Source organism: Colias philodice, chromosome 10 (assembly GCF_061535455.1).
Source record: "Colias philodice isolate Cphi_HAF_F1 chromosome 10, ilColPhil1 Martin Lab GWU primary, whole genome shotgun sequence".
Classification (NCBI taxonomy): domain Eukaryota; kingdom Metazoa; phylum Arthropoda; class Insecta; order Lepidoptera; family Pieridae; genus Colias; species Colias philodice.
In genome coordinates, this window is record NC_143095.1 from 8,964,645 (window position 1) to 8,986,916 (window position 22,272).

A 22,272-nucleotide genomic window follows, 5' to 3' on the forward strand; every position below is an offset into this window, starting at 1 on the left:
AATTTGGCTGCTACTGTATTAATTTTCCTTTGGATGATGTTATATCGAATAGGTAGTGTGTTTGATTGTAATTAAGACAAATTTTAAGTCACTCCTTAGTAATTTAAATCCATTTTGTATACATTGCACTTTAAACTACATATAAATAATTCTTTATATTAAAGTCAACGGTAAAAATTTCAAAATATCGAGTCTATCATTAGGTAAAATAAAAGTGCCTATCTACGTATTCATCAAGTCGAAATATATAATCTTTTATATCGCCAAGGAAGATCATTGTTAAACGTTACTTACTCCGTTTTTTTCACAAACGCCACCAGCATTCTTGAGGTCTCCAGTCCAGGCCAAGCCCAGTGTGCCCATCTCGAAATCACGGTACGTAAACATATACGCTAAGCAAAATGCGTCGTAATCTTCCTCTGAAATAAAAACCCATTATTTAGGAGTTTACGACTATCCTCCTGAACAGACTTATGGGTTATATCAGCTAATGCTGATATAACCAATGGGTCGATTATATTTGTGATCCCATTATAATTGGGTTGTCATAAAGAAAACGCTTACCAAATTATATTTTTATTTGGCCTGGCTGCTTTGGACAGCGTCAGACGTGGGTCTATTAACTTTTATTACTCGAGAAATATATTTGGCGATCGTTTTCGAATATACTAGTTACTAAATCTATAAATAGACTGAGGAAGATAAGTTTATTACTTTTTCGAATGGGATGTTTTTAAATAATAATAAGCTGTTACTTAATATTTATAATAAGAATATATTGTAATGTATTGTATAGTTACATATTTTGTAAAATTAAATTGTAATACTGAAATGATTTAAAAGAGCAACTATGGAGTTTCTTGCCGGTTCTTCTCCATAGATACTGCTTTCCGAATCGGTGGTAGATGTTAAAATTATGTATTGACGTTTCAAAAGTGCTTCTCGAAGAAGTCTTATTGAATAAATAATTGTTTGAGTTTGAGTTTGAATGTGACTGTTATGTAACTCTACTAACTAGAATGTTTGTAGGTTTTTTATTAATTACCTTCATACTATGTACATGAGTAATGATGTTATTACGCTAAATATATTCTTGTTTAGTCGAAAATTATACAAACTCTCAATAAAAAATATCGTAAAAAGACGTACCTGAAAAAAGCTCTAGATATTTCTCGACGCCATAATTATTCGGAAAGCGATACGCGGGGTCTTTAAGCGCGTCTAAAGTGTGAACTTTTATCCTTTTTATCATGAACGTAATATTATCTGCTTTCCCATCCTGATTAAAATCTGCAAGGTAAAGAAAGCACAGTTAACAACATTGGTCTTCGTATAACTATTGTAATAAATAACATCGTAACCTAGTTTACATATTAGTTTAATCTTCAAGGCATTCATTAAACGCACCTGTTACTTTATATATGGCATTAACTTTCTGCACATGTCGTGTCATTACTTCAATACAGGCTTCCTCGGAGCCGTAACGCTGATAAAACATGTGATCTGCCTGTAAATAGACTAGACAAGTAGTTTTTCTAGGATCAACTGTTGCCCTTTTATTGACGTGTCTTCCGTCATCGCTGGCATTCGCTGACAGTATTGTATATCCCACTGGCTCCTTCTTAACAATATCTTTACTAACAGTCACTACACCTGCTTTAGTTTTTATCACTTCCACGTGAGTCTTTGGTTTCGGTCTCGATTCCTCCGAATCGAGTCGCACTTTTGTGATGAGGTTACTTTTATCGATTTTGGTCTTCGGTTTTCGCGTGCTAAATTTATCGAAAGGATCGCTATTACTAGTGTACGGAACGTCTAAATCTAGCGGTAAATCAGGATTCTTCTTTGGCTGATCATCTTGCATTTCATCTTCTGGAAGCCATCTCTTTTTTCGTCTGTTTATTTCAGTTCCTAAATCTTCTGTTTTATTGTTAAATGGAATTTCTGTTATACTTAATTCTTGAGTGAAGTTAAATAGTTCTCCGTGTTGCCCGATAGTTCCTTTAATGTGAAGAAGATGAGAAGCACAATGTGTGGTATCTCTGTTGTTGTGAGGGTGGTCGACATCAGATCGTCTGTAGATGACGCTGTGCATGTTCGGATGATCAACATTGTATCGAGATATTGGCTCTACATAGTACTCTTCAGTCGAGGTCCATATTGTACCATCGAAGAGACCCTCCGCTGTAATAACTCCATACACATGAGAAGTTTCGTCATCTGAAAAGAATAATTTTAAATAACTATGAATAATATACATAAATAAAGTTAATAATGAAATGAAAGACTATTACAAAATTGCTCTTTGAATCTCAAACAACTGGGGACGCTTTAATGAATGGCCGGCTATATTTTATGCAAACTAATGCGAGGTGCAAAGAGCCCTGGGGTTTTCGATGAATTAAAATCACAACTTGCACTCATCCGGAGGGGTGAAAACCGCTCATAAATAACAGTAATTACAAGCTCTATTTGTCTTTGAATTCTAAATCTTTTGAAATTATTGATGGCTTAATTAAGGTAAATTTAGCACTTAGTAATGAAATCCACTTTATGTCTGATGTAGTTTATTCTATATTAGTAATCTTTAAGGTGCTTCGTAGGTAAACTCAAAACTCAAACTCAAACATTTACTCATACAAAAAGACTTCTTCTAGGAACGGTTTTTTAATCGTAATATAAAGAATAAATATTTCTTCAGAAAACAGCTGCTACAGAGAAGACACAAATAAAAAACCTTGTCTGCAAATGTTTATTTCAACATTACGCGTAAACTGTACATACAAACACAAGACGGTTAATATGTGTAAGTTAGTCGGTTTGCATCCGTTTACCCCCCGGTAGCCCAGCAATGTCATAGACGGGTATTAATGTCGGCATCATGATGACAAATACAAGAACAGTCAAACCGAGACTTGTACTCTATTAAACTTGTGAACTAATTTCATCAAAATTCACTTTGTCTCCACGTAGCAGATGGGTCGCACCTCGTAATTTCGTTTATTAAGTTAGCTTCTGAATGGAACTTTTGCCTTGTGTTTAATTTATTGTTTTAACGACTTGGAAAATTAAAGGCATAGTGAGTTTTAAACTGGAATCGTTGCTATGGAAATGTATTGAGAAATTTAAACAGAATTTTGCCAAGAAAAAGTAGAAGGCTGAATTATGAAATTGATAATTTGTATTTACGAAGTATAAATGAATAAGAATAGAACAGTGATAAACAACATTGAACAAGAGCCTTTTAATCTTAAACCAAATACGACCGCATCTTTTTTGTAATAAACATATTTTTCATGAGAATGTACAATTTATATCACGGATTTGCCTATTGTTGAGATGATTGTATGAATCGAAGCAAAACGAACCACAGTTTACGTGACCAGCCTACGAACCTTCGCTCGGCAATATATATAAATCCAAGATGATACTGACTACTGAGGTAGGTACAAATCATACTGGAGGCAGAATTAGGTCACGATCGCGATATATCACACGTATAAGATGTATTTAATTGTTATGTAAATTTCCTTAACTTGTTTATTGTCCTCCATTGCATCGTCGTTACTTCCCACCCACTCCCCCTTTACGATCGTATGAGGGTGAGGTAACCTAAATTTTTGGAACGGGGTCAATATAGCAACATCCGAATTAATCTGCTTTTTTAACGACGCAGTTAAAGATAAATAATTCTTATTTGTGCTCAATATTTCAAAACCCCGTTATAGAAGGGACGAGAAAGTTTGTTTGAATGCCTAATCAATCACACAATATATAAAGTGAAATAATTTAATATACTAGTGGCGGACTTTGTATAAATAGATAGGTAGAGCCTGAATCTTATTACCTCGTCTCTTAATCTATACATAATATCTATGGTGGTCGTGACAGTTGGAGTGTCAGTTTAAGCTCCGTAAATTTTATATTATAAAAAGTATTTTATCATAGCTAGAAAGTTCTAAATGTGTATTTGAGTGATAATCTAACCTACTATTTAATAACGAACCGTATAAAACTTTAATTTATATACTGCATTAGTGTAAAAACGTTAAAAAGTGCCAACTGTCAAACAGCCGTGAGCCGATTTAAAATTCTCAACCGAACATCTGAAAGTGTGCTAAGTGCTAAGTACGATTTGAAGTCATTTATACACAATTTATATACAAAACGTTATAATCTGGGCCATCACGTTAATATTTTACATAATTAATCGTTCCTTCATCATAAATCGAAGCTTGAATAAACATGGCAAACAAATGCAACAGTTGTGGAAAGTTCTTCGGGGCGTCAGATAGCACAAAATGTAATAAATGCAATATAACTTACCACAGGCAGTGTAATCATATAAGCCCGTCGTCCCGTAATAATAACAAGTGGATTTGCAAAATATGTACTACTAAAACAACCTCTAAAACTGTTGATGATACTCAGCCTGAAAGCCAAGAATCGGATAACTTTGAAGATGTCAGCACCTCCCCACAGGGCTCAACATCTCTAATACAAGAGATCAAGCTTCTACGGTCCGAGTTATCCAGCTTCCGTTTAGAGATATCTCGTCTATCCACTCTGGTCTCCAATTTTGGCTCAAGGTTGGATAGTATAGAGGAACGCGTATCACATCTTGAATCTGAACCATGCATCGAGATCGGCCAGAAACAAGTTCAACAGAATCAGGAATCGATTGAGTCCCTAAAGGGAAAGCTGAACGACTCCGAACAAGAGAAACTACTATATGACGTTGAGATTACTGGTATACCTGAATCTAATGGAGAGAATCTACTGCACACCACTATCACACTTGCACAAAAAATTGGTCTAACCCTAGATGAGCGAGATATAGCGAACGCGCACCGGCGTGGGCCTAAGCGTCTGCCCGAGTCCAGCTCGCAACCACGTCCCATAATAGTACGTCTCACCCGCAGACCCTTGCGTGATAAACTACTACAGGCGGCGCGCGTGCGACGCAGCGCCGATACCAGCGGGACGGGGCTAAGCGGGGATCCATGCCGTTTCTACCTAAACGAACATCTTACATACGAAAACCGTAATCTTTTTTATCTCACACGGGAGAAGCTGGGACGCACCAAAAATTGGCGTTTTATATGGACTCGTGGGGGCCGAATTTACGCTAGGCAGGACAATAAATCTAAAGTTATCAATATACGTACGGAAGACGATCTAGATAAGGTTTTTCATATGTGAACTATTTTGATGTATGTTTTCTATCATTAATATCTATTTTTAATACAAGTCTAAGCTTTTATAGGTTTGTTTATTACTACCATAGTCTAATTAATGTATTTTTATTGTATAAACTTAACACAAAAGCTAAAATAACTTCTCTTAAACATGTTTACCGCTTACCTAGATATAAATATAATTGCACATATTATGTGACTCATTATCTGAGTTTAATTCTATTTTATGTTATAATTTCATTGTTTTCTTTAATAGTGTTATGTGGCAGTGATGTTTATTACTTCCATAGTCTAATTATTGTATTTTTATTGTATAAACTCATCACAAAAGCTAAAATAACTTCTCTTAAACATGCTTACCGCTTACCCAGATATAAATATAATTGCACATATTATGTGACTTATTATCTAAGTTTAATTCTATTTTATGTTATAATTTCATTGTTTTCTTTAATAGTGTTATGTGGCAGTGATGTTTATTACTACCATAGTCTAATTATTGTATTTTTATTGTATAAACTCAACACAAAAGCTAAAATAACTTCTCTTAAACATGCTTACCGCTTACCCAGATATAAATATAATTGCACATATTATGTGACTCATTATCTAAGTTTACTTCTATTTTATGTTATAATTTCATTGTTTTCTTTAATAGTGTTATGTGGCAGTGATGTTTATTACTACCATAGTCTAATTAATGTATTTTTATTGTATAAACTTAACACAAAAGCTAAAATAACTTCTCTTAAACATGTTTACCGCTTACCTAGATATAAATATAATTGCACATATTATGTGACTCATCATCTAAGTTTAATTCTATTTTATGTTATAATTTCATTGTTTTCTTTAATAGTGTTATGTGGCAGTGATGTTTATTACTACCATAGTCTAATTATTGTATTTTTATTGTATAAACTTAACACAAAAGCTAAAATAACTTCTCTTAAACATGTTTACCGCTTACCTAGATATAAATATAATTGCACATATTATGTGACTCATTATCTAAGTTTAATTCTATTTTATGTTATAATCTCATTGTTTTCTTTAAAAGTGTTATGTGGCAGTGTTGTTGACTTTGACTCTAGTTTCCTCAGTAATAAAAGCAAAAACAAGTTTCTGTATGCATGTTTGTATGGATACTCACATAAGGTAATGATTAATTTTTCCCTAAAAATAATTTCCATAATATTTATATTCTATGTATGTATTACTGCATTCTTATATTATCATCCTAATCTATATAGTATATTTACTTATTATTCTATACACCTACCCTATTTTATTTTTATTTTTTTCTCATTTAAAGATAATAATTGGTCTTCAATTGTAAACATAATCTGAAATTTGGTTTTTTAAATCCCGGATCTCTGGGTAATAGGCACGACGAGTTCCTCGTGGCGATGCAGCGCCATTCTGTTGATATAATGGCTATAAACGAAACATGGCTGAGGGCTGGTGAGGAGGGACGTGCTCCTGTTGTCCCGGGATACCGGCTGCATCATGTACCTCGACCAACCAGTGTGCGGACCCGCGGAGGTGGGGTAGGCTTCTATTTGAAAAAAGGGCTTCAAGTGCGTATTTTATCTAATCCCTCTCCATCTACCGTTGAACAAATGTGGCTCAAGCTTGTAGTACGAGGTAAAAATTTAGTTATAGGAACTGCATATCGTCCACCATGGTTGGATGCTGGAATATTTTTTGAAGCTCTGTCAGAATCTATCGGATCTTTTATCTGGTGCGACTATATGGTACTACTAGGAGACTTCAACATAAATATCTTCAACCCCTGTCACCCGAATTTTATGAAATTGGACTGTTTTTTAAATACCTACAAACTACAACAACATATATCTGAGCCCACGCATTTCACAGCCGAAACGGAAACATTGTTGGATTTAGTCTGTACAAACACACCCGTCTCACATGTCACAGTTGATTATATTGAGGCACTCAGCAATCATGCTTTTGTAACATGTGTCCTCAACATAACCAAAGAAAAAATGCAACCCAAACATTTTACATACAGACCGATCAAAGACATCGACAAGGAAGTCTTCCAACAATCTTTGAATAACATTATTTGGGATAACCTATTACAAATTAATGACGTCGATAATGCTGTTATTACTCTTACCAGTTACATTTTATCCTTATTTGATTTTTTTGCTCCAAAACGAACCATCTATATCAAGGACAAGCAATATCCATGGATTACATACAATTTGAAAATGATGATGAAAAGTCGTGATGAAGCTCATGTTACAGCGCGCAAGAGTAAACTTGATGTACACAAAAAGTTCTACACGGATCTAAAAAATTATGTTAAATTTGCAATTCATAGAGAAAAACAGGCATATTTCAATTCATATATAAATAACAACATAAATAAACCAAAATTCATGTGGAAACATCTTAAACAACATTTAAACCCCAACAAGAACTGCATCCTTCCAACACATCTTAATAACCCTCATAATATAAATAGTCATTTTCTAAATATCCCAGGCACTACTCAAGTTGATATATCAACCATCTCATTTTACAATCTTAATAGATATGGTGATGCTGTATTTGATTTTCAATTTGTCAATGAAGATATAGTCCACAAACATATAAAAGAACTCAAATCTCAAGCTGTAGGGATAGATGACATACAACTAGATATGTTACTACTTACCTTACCAAATACATTACCAGTGATAACACATATAATTAATAGATCCATTCAGACGTGCACCTTCCCGGAGTTATGGCGGCATGCCCTGGTAATTCCTAAACCTAAAATAAATAATCCTGAAAACCTACATGATCTACGTCCCATAAGTCTCCTCCCCTGTATATCCAAAATTATCGAGAAAATAGTTCATAAACAATTATCAGAATTCCTGGAGAGGAACAACATACTCCCTGATCACCAGTCCGGTTTTCGGAAAAAAAGAAGTACCACCACTGCACTCTTGGATGTAGTTGACTCTGTGATAGGAGCGCAGGATGAAGGAAAGGGAACTCTACTACTGCTACTTGATTTTTCACGTGCATTCGATACTATAGATATTACTTTGCTTCTCTCCAAACTAGCCTACTACGGATTAAGTGATAATAGCATCAAGTGGTTTAAAAGCTACTTAAGTAATAGAATGCAAACTGTGATGGTCACAAAAGAGGATGGAAGCAGGTTGTTCTCAGAATGTACCAGCATAGGAAGAGGAGTTCCGCAAGGATCAATATTAGGGCCACTTTTATTTATTTTGTACAGCGCAGATATTATAAACAACATTAAACACTGCAGTTACCAGATATATGCGGATGATGTACAACTCTATCTCTCATTCTATCCTAGTGAAACTATACAAGCACTTGACCACATGAATTCTGACATTAAGCGAATTGACTCTTGGGCACAAAAAAACTCCTTGATTCTGAATCCCCTCAAAACCAAGTACCTTATATTAGGAAATCCCAAAGTAATTGAAAAAATAGCTAACCACGATCCTGTCATAACAATAAATTCAAGAAAAATTGACCGTGTGCATGAGGCACGTAACTTGGGACTAATTTTTGACGAACACCTTAGGTTTGAAAAACACATTAACAAAACAATCTCCACCTCATTCTACAAATTAAAAATGCTTTATAGAATAAGAAATTATATCGAAACACCTCTACGCATTCAACTATGTGATGCTCTTATCCTCTCCAGATTCAATTACGCCGACACTGTTTATGGCCCCAGACTTCTTTCTCGCACACAAACAGCGATACAGCGTGTACAAAATGCGTGTGCGCGTTTTTGCTGGGACATCCCTTCAAGAAGTCATGTGAGCCCCTACCTTAATACCGCAAACGTCCTAAATATGAAAAAAAGACGCCAGGTACACTTTGCCACTTTACTTTTTGGATTGATGCAGTCGAAAATACCCACATATCTCTACGAAAAACTCGCATGGGTAGGTGAACGAAGTGCCTTAAACTACCTAACTAGGTCTGCAAACTGTAAACTATCCATACCCAAGCACCACTCAGCTGCATTCAAGGGTAGCTTTCGATACAATGCCACTAAGTGTTGGAACAACATCCCACCACCATTAACCAGTTTGACAAATATTAATAATTTTCGTTTTCAATACCGGAAACATATTTTAAAATCCTGTTCTAACACTTAGTGCATTTGTATCGAATTACACATTAAATATCTATTTTATAACATAATATTATATACGCATTTATTCTCTGCCTATCTATCGTTATAATTATTATTAACATTGTATACATAATTTCATTTTATTTATTTACATTATATACATAATTACATACTGATATTATATATATATTATATCTATCATATTAATAGAAATATATCCTTCACATAATATACTCATGTTAAATTTTCATTACATGTAATTCTAGACTGAAACTCCAATAGTCACTTGGGGTCACTGAAAATCAGTGGTGGTAAGGTATTAATCACCTTGCCATCATAAACTGAGTTGGCTCCATTTGTCAGGTCACTCACTGCCACATTACCTACTGTTTCTTAGGAATAAGCTTCTTCTTATTCTTATTATTTTTCTTTTATTTGTTTTTCCTTTGTAAATCAATTTGTAATCATGATGTGATTCTGACAATAAATGTGTTTATTATTATTATGTATCTCAATTCCATAATACTCGGGTACCATCATGAGGAAGGTACCCGGTCCTTTGGAAGGCTTACGTGGGGACACGGATCCAACACGCAGAGGCCCTTTAGAGAACTTTACTGTGTTGTGGGACACCAGCCGCAGCCTGCCCATGACTGCACTATAGAGATACAGTCCTAGGCAGTCCGCGGCCGATGTAGGACTATTGCAAGATAAGGGAATAAAATAAACTGGGCTATGGAATGGGATGTTAATGGACCGGAATTAAGGACTATGGAAGACTATGGCACCTGCCTTTCTACTAAGATATAGCAAAAAATTGTTGGCAGGTGGTGACTCGCCCTCTCACTGTATGGGCCCCCGAAATAAGTCGCTGCAATAGTGCGACAAGGGGGCAACATATTGTGAGCAGCTAAGGGTGGAGAGGCGTCCCTGGACTTTAAACTACGATCACGCGCTCCCTGAGGGTCCAGCATCACGTGCCCACTCGCCACTTACGCTTCGCATCCACCCTTCGAGCTAAAAGCTCTCGCGACTCCACTCTGGCCGGCCGGTTAAGGCAAGCCAGAGGTGGGGGTCCTGTCCTCGTCAGGCCTCACTCAGACCGGCCGGTGAAGGCGAGCCGGAGATGAAGACAGGGGCCTCCCCCGGGAGCACTCGGTTCCCGCGGGGTCGCTACTCCCCGACACCCCGCCACAAGGTGTCCTGCGGGTTGACTGACTGCACGGGTGGAATATCTATTATCACGTAAACAATAGATATCCCAACCGTTATTATTATGTTTCTCATTTCCATAATACTCGGGTACCACCAGAAGGACAGTACCCGGATCTTTGGAAGGCTTACGTGGGGACACGGATCCAACACGCAGAGGCCCTTTCGAGAATTTTAATGTGTTGTGGGACACCAGCCGCAGCCTGCCCATGACTGCACTATAGAGATACAGCCCTGGGCAGTCCGCGGCCGATGTAGGACTATTGCAGGGTATGGAAATTTAATGATTGGGCTATGGATTGGGATGCTAAATGGACTGGTACTGAGGACTATGGGAAACTATGGCACCTGCCTTTCTACTAAAAGAAAGTAAAAATATGTTGGCAGGTGGTGACTCGCCCTCTCACTGTATGGGCCCCCGAAATAAGTCGCTGCAATAGTGCGACAAGGGGGCAACATATTGTGAGCAGCTAAGGGTGGAGAGGCGTCCCTGGACTTTAAACTACGATCACGCGCTCCCTGAGGGTCCAGCATCACGTGCCCACTCGCCTCTTACGCTTCGCATCCACCCTTCGAGCTAAAAGCTCTCGCGACTCCACTCTGGCCGGCCGGTTAAGGCAAGCCAGAGGTGGGGGTCCTGTCCTCGTCAGGCTTCACTCCGACCGGCCGGTGAAGGCGAGCCGGAGATGAAGACAGGGGCCTCCCCCGGGAGCACTCGGTTCCCGCGGGGTCGCTACTCCCCGACACCCCGCCACAAGGTGTCCTGCGGGTTGACTGATTGCACGGGTGGAATATCTGTTGTCACGTAGACAATAGATATTCCAACCGTGGGCGATGGGGTCGTCACATCCCTACGCCCTTATTATTATTATTATTATGCCTGATAAAACTGAGCAAACAATTGTAACTTAATTACCTTCAAGCTTCCCCGAGTACACATGAGCGGTGTTGTACTCCATGGGCCCGGCGGTGGAATGGAACTGCACGTCTTCAGCGAACACTGAACTGGGGTCCGGCTGGAGGACTAGCCGGAATTCCCTGGAACAAGCAAATGTTTCGTGATTACATATTAATAAAATTATTTGACCGTCTAGTTTTTCTACGCCTATTAATACTATTATCACAAAGTACATAGTATTAGTTGTGTAATGGATAATGGATAGTAATTATTAAGTATAAATATCAAGTAAATAAAATTATGTGAAAAAAAAAACTTTTATAGTAATAAAACGCACACATAAAATTGTTTGGTGTTGGTCATGCTCTTTTTGTTACACAACTTAAGTGTTTGGAAAATAATAAAGCGAACTGATAAATGATAAGGCACAACATCGACTTGTCTTTTCTTGGAAATTAAGTGTCGTTCAGGCTTTTGAATTGTAGAGATCGTGTCGATATCTTTATTTAATATTTATTGTGTATTATCCGAGAAGTATGGATTATTCTGAAATCCTATACATATCTGTAAATTTGTTTGATATTCTAGTAAGTATTCCTATAAGTATAAAGTATGTATTAATGTTTCTAGAAAATAATCAACCATTCATTAATTATTATACACTTTAGTACATTTTAAGTAAATCATTTAAACGCAAATACCAAATACTATTCTAGCGAACATTTACATCGTAATACCTAGTACATATGAATTCAATAATTTAGTTCGTTAACATTCCTGTTCCGAACACACAAGGAAAAGTTATGAATCTGCTTTAATCTCATTATAAATCGCAAGTTAAACTAGAGAAGTGATTTCGTAGATATCCAGCTATAAAGGAGCGTACCCACTATACATCATGAGGTAATATAACCAGTGTTTTAAAGTTAGAAAGTTCAAACTACAATAGTCACGTGGAGGTAGTAAATTTATGTTACGTAAGTCTACTCTGAGTTATAGTGGCTGCGCCGATCTACATTTTAACACCTGAAGATGTGACGTCGTAAAAATGTCCTGTTCGGACGCATGCTAAAATATAACCCTGCGTGCTTTTTGGAATTGTTGACTACGTAAGTACGTAGACTTTGGTTTTAGTAGTTTTGTATTAATTGTACAGGGAGATGATTATTGCAAGAGATTTTAGCAACAGGAAATATGTAATCGAATTAGGTATCTACATTTGTGATGTTAATAGAAGTTATTATTAGATAAATAAAAACTGATACCTCAACTTGCGATAGGAAAATCTATTAAAATTATTCTATACTGAGTATCCAATATTAAGAACCTATAAATTGACACAAAAATCACACTCTGTATAAGAACGTATCATAGTGTTTTTATTAAAGCCTATCTACACTGGAAACTTTAGTTAAAATTTTGATCACGCAATTAAGCGATTAAGAGCAAGAACTGTGAATTACATCATTGTTGCTAAATTGAAGTGGGTTACCAATTTTCTTTGTATACAATTTATGACAAGTCGTTATTAATATTTCTTTGCTTAATGGAGCTTACACATTACGGTTCTCATACAATTTACATGTTGGTCGGGATTGATGACTTTTTTAAATTTAATATTTTCCATATTTATTAATATTCATTCGAACATTTGCATACTGTGAAAGATACATGGACGCTTGGCAGCGATATTGAAACGAAAAAGCTTAAAATGCATATTTTTATTGAATAAATATTCTTAATATGAAGATATGTATTTATGTATTTTATGGGCATGGTCCAGCAATTATTTCAATTAATAATAATTTGTCCTTCAGTGTCCTTTGAGAGCTGAATATACCTAGTTCCTATAGTCAAAAGAAAATAATATATTTTGTCGATAGAATAACGATCTAAATCTTATTTACATATTTTCGAGATATCACATTTGCTTTATAAACTATCATTTATCTGTTGTCCCGTGTAAAATGAATGAGCGAGCGAATAGTCCTCCACCATAAGGACTTGAACGAATCTTTTTTATAAACTCAATTCATTATTGAAGATCTATTTGTATACCATAAAGTGGTGTTCATTCTATCTCATTATGGTAATCAGAATCAATTCTAGAGCACTTTCCTCAATATAACTCTGCAACTTTATTAATTTTCGTCAAAAGTGAATTTTCGCTGGTCTAATTGTTTGCAAACCTGGTGTTCTAATCCAATTAATTACCTGAACATCAGACTCGGTGAATTTGGAAGCCGTGATTGTTTACCTACTTGAATAAATATTAATAAGCCAACTTTCCCAACAACTTCATTTGGATCCCCGTTCGGGAGGAGTAATAAGATTAATGTGCGGCTTATTTTACTTTCTTTATTAATTCGATATCCGTGGAGACGATCAATTACCTCTGATATTTCGCTAAATCTCGTGTGGAAAAAGTTTTTCGTGTGTTTGCGGAATTGTTTGGAAGAAAAATGGCAATCGTTTTAGTTTTAGAAATAGACGGTTTATTTTTAGCACTTGTTTAGTTAGCTTCCCAAATATATTTTGGTCGAATTCTATTTCTATTTCTAATCACGAATGTGGTTTGAAACTGTATACTTAAGTTCAAGTTCATCCGTATTTTGATTGTTTAAAGCTAACTTATAAATAAGAACATATTGTAAAGCTTTTTGCTGTCACAAATTATCTAAATTTTATAATCTCGCTGAAGAAGTATTAAGCTTACATAATATAATGATTTTTATTGTATTTATATATACTTTTTACTGTAGCAATAATTGACGAATTGCTGGCAAAATGATTAAATTATTTACAGCTTTATTGCCTCTACTAAACGGTTTACACGAAATACCTTTTAATAAGCTTAAATATACCTGTAAGCAAATCAATCCTCTCGCTCTTTGAATCAGCGTTTATCAAACGCGACAGTGATTAAGCGAGCCTTTAATCAAAACAAAGTGACGGCGTAAATTACCAACTTTTATTAGCGAGTCCAACATTCGCTCGTCCATCCTTATTTGGGGGACTCAACACTGAAAACTCTGAAAGAAGTTATTAGGGAACGCAATTTCCCGAAGCCATTACTCATTTCTGGTAACAAGCAGGCTGTCCCGGGGCGCCGACCTGCCGCATTGTTGATTACAGAAGCCGTGGGAATATTAAGTCAGTGCTTTGTGAATCTGTGCGGACGCCAGACGCAAATACCCAATCCCAAACACAAGCTTCGCCTCCTCGTTTACGTAACAATAGAAATTGTTCTCGATTTATCCCTCCGATAAGGATTACATTTATTATTTAATGTCGTTGTATCTCTGTCCGTGTTTAACAAAGTTTAAACAAATAAGCTGTAAATTCGCATATAGTATTGAAATTGTTCAACAGAAGCAGGACAGGAATTCATAACATTTCGGCTCTGAATTTGACAAGCTGTAATTACTTGGTTTTATTAAGCGTTCGAGCTCGTCTGGATACGATCGTCGTTCGCAAATTCGTACTTTTATTATTAAACTCGAAGCTCGGCGAGATTCCGACGAAAGGTTTGGGGCTGAACCTTCGGAAATATTTTTGCAATTTGTCGTAAAAACTTCCATAGCAGTCTCATGGATTACCTCGCAGTTGAGCAGTGTTTGTGATATTGTTAGAATTTTTTGGGCACGTCCCATCTACGAAATAATCTAACACTGAGTTCAGAAGTTACTTTGACGCTCGCGTCCCTTACAATAAAACTTTCTAAATCCCACATTCGAGTGTTTGCCGAAAGAAAAATCAATAAAAGCTTTGTTGGTTTGATTGCCACAGTTCATTTAGCAAACAAAGAGTATATTTAATAAAATTCTGCATATTTTTAACATACAACACAGATTATTTTAGTTTCTATTTTTACTTTTAATATATTTATAATGCAGTTCGAATTTATCAAACCAGTTTTAAGGCTTTGAAATGTTAAATGATCGAAAAGTTCGTATTTATTTCATCAAAAAGAACATTTTATATGATGTTAAAATAAGTTTTTCAATCCTATCATCTTTATCCTCGAGTGGAAGAGAAGGAAAATTGCATCAAGTTAAATCATTTATCCGATTCGAGTCAGTAGCTGCAGTTACTTTGGTTCGTTGGCTTTCATCTTTACAGTTTATTAAATATTACCTACTGGATAATTTTTAATGGTTCTAAAGTACTCGAGAAGTTCACAATGTATGATAAAAAAAATACGTTTTAACATTAAACATCTTTTGACTATTTTGGTAAACCATAATATGAGTCTTGTCTATTCCAGTCTTTTTTAGCTTGGTAATATAATAAGAAACGTAATTGGATTATATTTCATACGTCTTTCCAAGTCATAAAGGTACAAATACAATTCTCGTCACTATTACTGAAATGAACTATTCTATATCGGTCAATTAAGGAAAGCTGGCATGTTCACAGTACTCACACTTATGCAATTTCACTTACAGTATGTTCAAAAATAAATGCGACTCTAGTTTCATTTTAGACTTGAATTGTAAAATGGGTGCGTTGTAGATAAATACATATATGCAAATATAATTATGAAAGCTCTCATAATTTACCTGTAAAATTATAATTTAAAAGTAAATCAATTGATGAAGTTAATTATTTATTCTAATAATAATCAATTGGATAAAAGTATTAATAATTATTCAATTATCAAATAATAATTAAATTTCAGGTCATAAAAACAATACAAATAACACGTGCGCTCACTCCCAACATACACCAGGGCCAATCCCTTCCAAAATGATAAAAACCTAAAAAAAATAGTAGTAGGATGAAACCCATTAGAAAAGGAGGAGAATGTGACAAAAATTAAAGGAAAAATAAATTACAGACAATCCGAGTTCGGGAAGTGGGAGGGGGGGAGCTTTTAAGGCTAAAAAATGGTTTCTCTTGATTTCCAACAAAACTACAAGTCCTATGGAAAAAAGTTCAATGGCAAAGTTGTAGGTAATAAAAAGTACAAAAGTTGTACTTTTGTATTAACAATTTTTTCACATAACCTCAAAATTTAGGTGAAATATTCAAAAAACCAAGTTATTGGTTTTTAAGCTATTGCATAGCTTCTATCGCGGGCCTTGAGCGCGGGGACCGAATCTAGAAATTCCGTAACAAAAAACCTCACGCTCCCCACTCCGACGGGTACGGAGGTGTGGCTTGAAGGCATAGCATGCAATAGCTTTACCGCGGCAGTCCCCGAGTGCCACACGTTTTTATTTCTTTTTCAAAAAAAAATTTTTTTCTACTATATTTGGTGAAAAGTTACCTTATTGTGTCTCAAATACACTGTAATTTATTTGATTGAAAATATTTATTTTTTCGCCTTATTTCAACTTAATACCAAAAATGTTTTTATCGACATCATTTTGTTTATGTACATACTGTCAAATGTTAGCTGTGGTATCGTTACTTTGATCAGATGAAATTTTTTCTTTTGAAATGTTACCGAAAAGCCGATACAAGAGAAAATATAGAGTTCGAGAAGTGTGCCTGTATTAGTAAAAGCTCATTATCACACTGTTATTGGTAAAAATGCCGATTTTAGTCAAAATTTATATTTTTCTAACAAGATCCTTATCATCCAAATTTCCACCTTGGTGAGAAAAATTGACATTTCTAATGAAAATGAACAAAAAATTAAATGATTTTATTAAATACTGTAAAATAGTCTATAATTCTTCCATTTACTGTATCACAAAATTCTTCATAGATTTTTAGATATTCGTACTACACCAATTACATCAGCCTGTATTTATAAACAATTGCAAAATATGACACATACATAGGCCGGGAGATACTGACACAAAATTTCGGGTCATTTGTAACAGGATGGCGGTCTAGAGGGGTCTTAGTACGCAATGACTAAAAGAAAAATGATGGTCAGAACGCTGGTACCGGCGGACTAGTCGCGTGGGCGTTAGTTACACTCGTCGGATACAAATCAACACAACTCGTTTGACTTTCGCTATTTATCCGACGAGTTCGACTAACGCCCACGCGACTAGTCCGCCGGTACCAGCGTTCTGACCATCATTTTTCTTTTAGTCATTGCGTACTAAGACCCCTCTAGACCGCCATCCTGTTACAAATGACCCGAAATTTTGTGTCAGTATCTCCCGGCCTAACATGTGCAATGTGTAAATGTGTTGACGTTCCAGCTCTTCTTAAGGCGTTACCCGGCAATTTCGACTATGTTCAACCTCTATAAACTCTGGTACAACATAAAGCACAATACCGAAAAAAATATATAAAATAGGATGGTCTTTGATCTTTAATTGCTCGCGAGGACTTTTTTCCAAAGTTAATAGATTTCTAGAAAAAAAATGTGCCGTGGTCATCGATTTTTCCGCAAATACTCTATAAACTTCGTAACTTGCAGACTTAGAGCTCTGAAAATTTTATATTTAATAAATTATTAGTTACACAACAGTCCCTGACGAGGATTTTTTGTTTCACTGATTGGTATCTTTTTAAATACAAAATGCGAGGAAAAAAGAAGGTGCAGCGGGAGAGGTTTGAGATCCGTCAAGTATGGTCAAGGTTATTAGCGCATGTAACAGCCTTAGGCGCGGGTCAAACACAAGCGGCGCGGGCGCGGGCGTGCCATAAGCGCACCTCTTGAATCTGTTTTGCACCACGTCCTTCTTATACATTTTGTATGAAAGAATTTTAGAAAGGCGACGAGGCGGCACGCCACGGTTGCGCCGCGGGCGTACCGCAGGCGTACCGCAGGCGCGCTTCCCCCATCGCATCCAAATAGAGGTCAATTCACGGTCATACACAATCAAAAACAAATCGGGTGGTAGTAGACCGGGAGATACTGACACAAAATTTCGAGTTATTTGTCTGTTACAATTTTTACAAAAAAAAAATTTGCAGATTTTCGGCGGTATGGCGACCATTTGGAATCGTCCGAAAAGTATGGCATGGCGATTTTCGTAATTGGCTGCACGACGATGGTTACCTGTGCAAAAGTTAGCCTGGTACAAATGGTTGAATTGTTTTTTTTAAATCAACACATTCGCGTCGGTATGGCGGGCTGTAAGTCACACCGGAAAAGTATGGCATGACACTACCGCCTACTTCTTTTTTATGGGCTATCGGTAAATTCTAAAATTTTTGTGTTACAAATCGTTTGACTTCGCTATTTTTCCGACGAGTTCGACTAACGCCCACGCGACTAAGCCGCCGGTACCAGCGTTCACACCATCGTTTTCTTTTTGTCATTGCGTACTAAGACCCCTGTAGAACCGCCATCCTGTTACAAATGACTCGAAATTTTGTGTCAGTATCTCCCGGTCTATAGGAGACGGTAGCCTGTCAGTCAAAAATGTGTTCTCTCTGTGTGGAATTATATAGAGCTGCTATTACATACCCTTCTTCGTTTTGTTTTTAAAGGTGAATTGAATTAATCGATGAAATGATTTACACAGGTGATGGCAGTAGGGAAAGTGAAAATGAAGAAGAGCATAATGAAAGTTCCCATGTATTTACAATGTCAGAAATAAAGATAATCCTGATTTTGATTGTGTTTTTTATTTATTTGTAATTGTAATAATATTGTGGAATGATCAGTACTGTAAATACTTTTGAACTGAGATTTTAATGATAAGATTTATATGGTTTAAATGTAAACCTGTGTTTGAAAACCATATTTTATCTATACTAATATTATAAAGAGGAAAGGTTTGTATGTATGTATGTATGTATGTATGTATGTATGTATGTATGTATGGTTTTAGACCCTGAGAAAGAACATAGGCTACCTTTTATTGCGAAATATGTACCACGGGCGAAGCCGGGGCGGACCGCTAGTACAATATAAATTTTGTGTTATTTTAACCTTCTTTTCTTCCATCATTACACCAGTACTACTTTAAAATTACTTTAAAAGTACTATAAAATTTTCCAAGTAAATTCCAACATTTCCAACAAAGATATATTTGCAATCGTGGGGTTATCCTCGCTATTTACTTACAAGGAATTATCAAAACAAAATCGTTACTTTCTAATTAACGTTACTTTCAAATCTCTTTTAGCACAAAAAACATAATTTTACTAAATTATGCATGAAGAAAATGCATTTAACCACTCTATATAAATATCATTTTCGGACGCCAACAGCGCGCCCGATGCGCGCCGGCAGCGCGCCCGAGGCGCGCCGGCAGTGCGCCCGAGGCGCGCCGGCTGGCGCGCCCGCGGCGCGCCGGCTGGCGCGCCCGCGGTGCGCCCGATGCGCGCCGCGCCGCTTGTATATGTCCCGCGCCTTAATATACCTATACGTATTGTTGCCTTGTATTAGCATTGTGTTAAACCTCGGCTTCAATACCTTAATGCATTTATGCTTTTCAAAGGAGATTATCAACTTAACATCTAGACCTATTGACTATAGCTGTATAGCGATCGTTTAGCCTAGATATTTTAAATGATAAGGCAATTGTGGTCCTCGATCAAACCCTTAACTGTCTGATTGGCAATTGACCATATCCTCTCTTGATCGATTGTTATATGACCTCAATTGTTGATAATCAGTCATGCTATTACTGTTACCATTATGATGCTAGTATTAAGTCCCGTTCAACCCTTTGAATTAAAGTTTCTGTGACATTTATACACAAAGAGATGGAACGGATGTTCATGAACACACAATGACTCGTTTATCGATAATAATTTAATGTGAAAGTTTATGAGCACATAGAGATGTATTTTTGTAGGATGAATTTCATTTATTAAAGCGTAATGAACTGATATAATATACGAAATTAAGAACGGAGGTTAATTACCCCAGATAATTTAAATTAATGAATATACAGTGTAACAGTGAGTTATGGAAGTATGAAAGACAGATAGAAAATGATCTGGAAAAGGCAGTGCAATACATATGAACTGTTCCATTTATATAGGTATGTATGTATGTTTACGTCTATTAATTTATACACAATATAGAGATTGCTCTATATAACAAAAAACACCAAAGTTTTGAAAAGAAAGATCCGTCTTACAATTTATTATTTTTAACGAGTCGATAGTATCAGCAGATAAAACTGAATACATACTATAAACTGATAGTTAATGCAGTAGGAACCATATCAAAGAGAGTTGCTTATTAGCATCGTAATAGCGTGATCTCATGTAGCACTAATATAAAACGGGAAAGTTTATCTATTTTCAATAGTGTATAAAATAAAGAGCCGTGAAGGGGTCGGTCGGAACGTTTTAATTAAGGGAATGGAGGTTGTACTCACAAATGGATTAGTCTGGGACACGTTCGATTGACTGGCTTGCGGCGAGTCGTATTCGTCCACGAACATTTACATATACCTTCATAGTCCATATATATGCGAGTTTATGGGGCATTACGTGAAATGAACGGCTTTGTTAATCGGTCGGGGGAATAAAGATAGTGGGAAGGTGATTGACATTCTATATGTAGGGAGCTTTTTGTTATTCTTGTTAAGGTTGGACGTAATGTATAAATATTAATTAGAAATTAAAGAGATAGAAATGTAACGTATTTTATATTCTCCCGTTTCGAATACTTAAAGTAGAGAGAGCAAGAGTAAGAGCATGGTCTATAAATTGAAACGAAAAAAAAATTTTAATTATCAATGTATTGTGTAAAAGCGATAACAAGAAAGCAACCACGTTTAACTATTTTGTTTCAAACCTATGTACTTTATTATTAGTACCTACCTACTAGTAGGTACTTATAGTAAAGTAATCTACGAAGCATACATTATAAAGTACGACACGTATAAATTATTCCTCTTCGACACGGATAACTTTAACAAAATTAGTATGAAAAAACACCGAAGAGCTTTACACATATTTGCATTTGCGTCGCGTTCCGTATATTGAAAGTATCGTTAGCGAAACAAAAGTGATTTTCCGTTTTCATGGTATTAATATGAAATCGAGGCGTATTGTTCGTTTGATTTCACTCGACGCTTTCAGTTGAAAATTTCATTATAAACAGTCATTGTTGTGTGGTTTTCGTTAAAAATCCGCAAATATTTCTAGTTTGTGTTGCTATTTGTTCACATGTACTCGAACAAGTTAGAAATTAATTGGTTTTGACATGCGTTGGTTAATTAATTCATGATATAGTTTTACCATTAGGTATATACGACTAACTTTTAATAGAAAATATTGTTATTACAGATAAAGTTTCGTTCACCATTAGCTGTTGTAATGCTTAAGCTAGTATACAGGGTGTAATCAGGGAGTGTTTAATGTAAAGTTTTTGGATATTTCCCGTTTTATTTTTAAAAAGTTATTATTGTCATTTTACTCATTAGGTAATGTACTTTCGATATCAGTTTAGAGTTTTTTGATATCTGTAATAGTTACGAAATAATCGCCTGTGCACACTTAACGATTACACCCTGTATAAGTACTGTTTTTAAATAATCACAATAACATTTTAGTGCATCCAACTTCATCTGTTAAAGCTTAAAAACTGTCATAAAAATCTGAAGTATGATTCCAAATGTCATGATTTCATATTAAAAAAAGCCTCAATAAATATAAACATATCACATTAGTACCTGTTATGTGCTTTGAACGACAATCGCAGAGGTGTGGACGGCGGAGGCCGGGGCGCCGCCGCCCGCCGCCGGCGCAGCCCTAGCGGCTTGTACTCCGCGGGCTGCCAGTGACGAACGAACGGTGTTAGTGTCAACCCTGGAATAAAAAAAATTGTGTAAGACTCGTCTGCAATAAAATCGAACAATATTAAAATAAAAGTTTTAAGTCAAATTAAGGTTTATTTCTATAAATGAAAATTTCGAAAAATTTCAACTTTTACG

General features: G+C 35.9%; 2 protein-coding genes across 3 annotated transcripts in view; one reads left to right on the forward strand and one right to left on the reverse strand.

The window, feature by feature from the left end:
* LOC149485360 (uncharacterized) overlaps nucleotides 1-22,272 on the reverse strand; it is a 125,782-nt gene that overhangs the window by 13,395 nt on the left and 90,115 nt on the right. For both annotated transcript variants that reach the window (XM_089700168.1, XM_089700169.1), the window contains exons 2-6: nucleotides 22,012-22,147; nucleotides 11,477-11,598; nucleotides 1,408-2,220; nucleotides 1,150-1,290; nucleotides 295-419 (exon numbers count right to left, since the gene is read on the reverse strand). In XM_089700168.1, coding sequence (XP_089556294.1) covers nucleotides 295-419; nucleotides 1,150-1,290; nucleotides 1,408-2,220; nucleotides 11,477-11,598; nucleotides 22,012-22,147 — 1,337 coding nt within the window. The remainder of the gene's footprint in view (nucleotides 1-294; nucleotides 420-1,149; nucleotides 1,291-1,407; nucleotides 2,221-11,476; nucleotides 11,599-22,011; nucleotides 22,148-22,272) is intronic.
* On the forward strand, nucleotides 3,892-5,469 carry LOC149485361 (uncharacterized). Its single transcript, XM_089700207.1, has one exon. It carries the CDS (start codon nucleotides 4,246-4,248, stop codon nucleotides 5,200-5,202), a length of 957 nt encoding a protein of 318 aa, XP_089556333.1. The 5' UTR covers nucleotides 3,892-4,245; the 3' UTR covers nucleotides 5,203-5,469.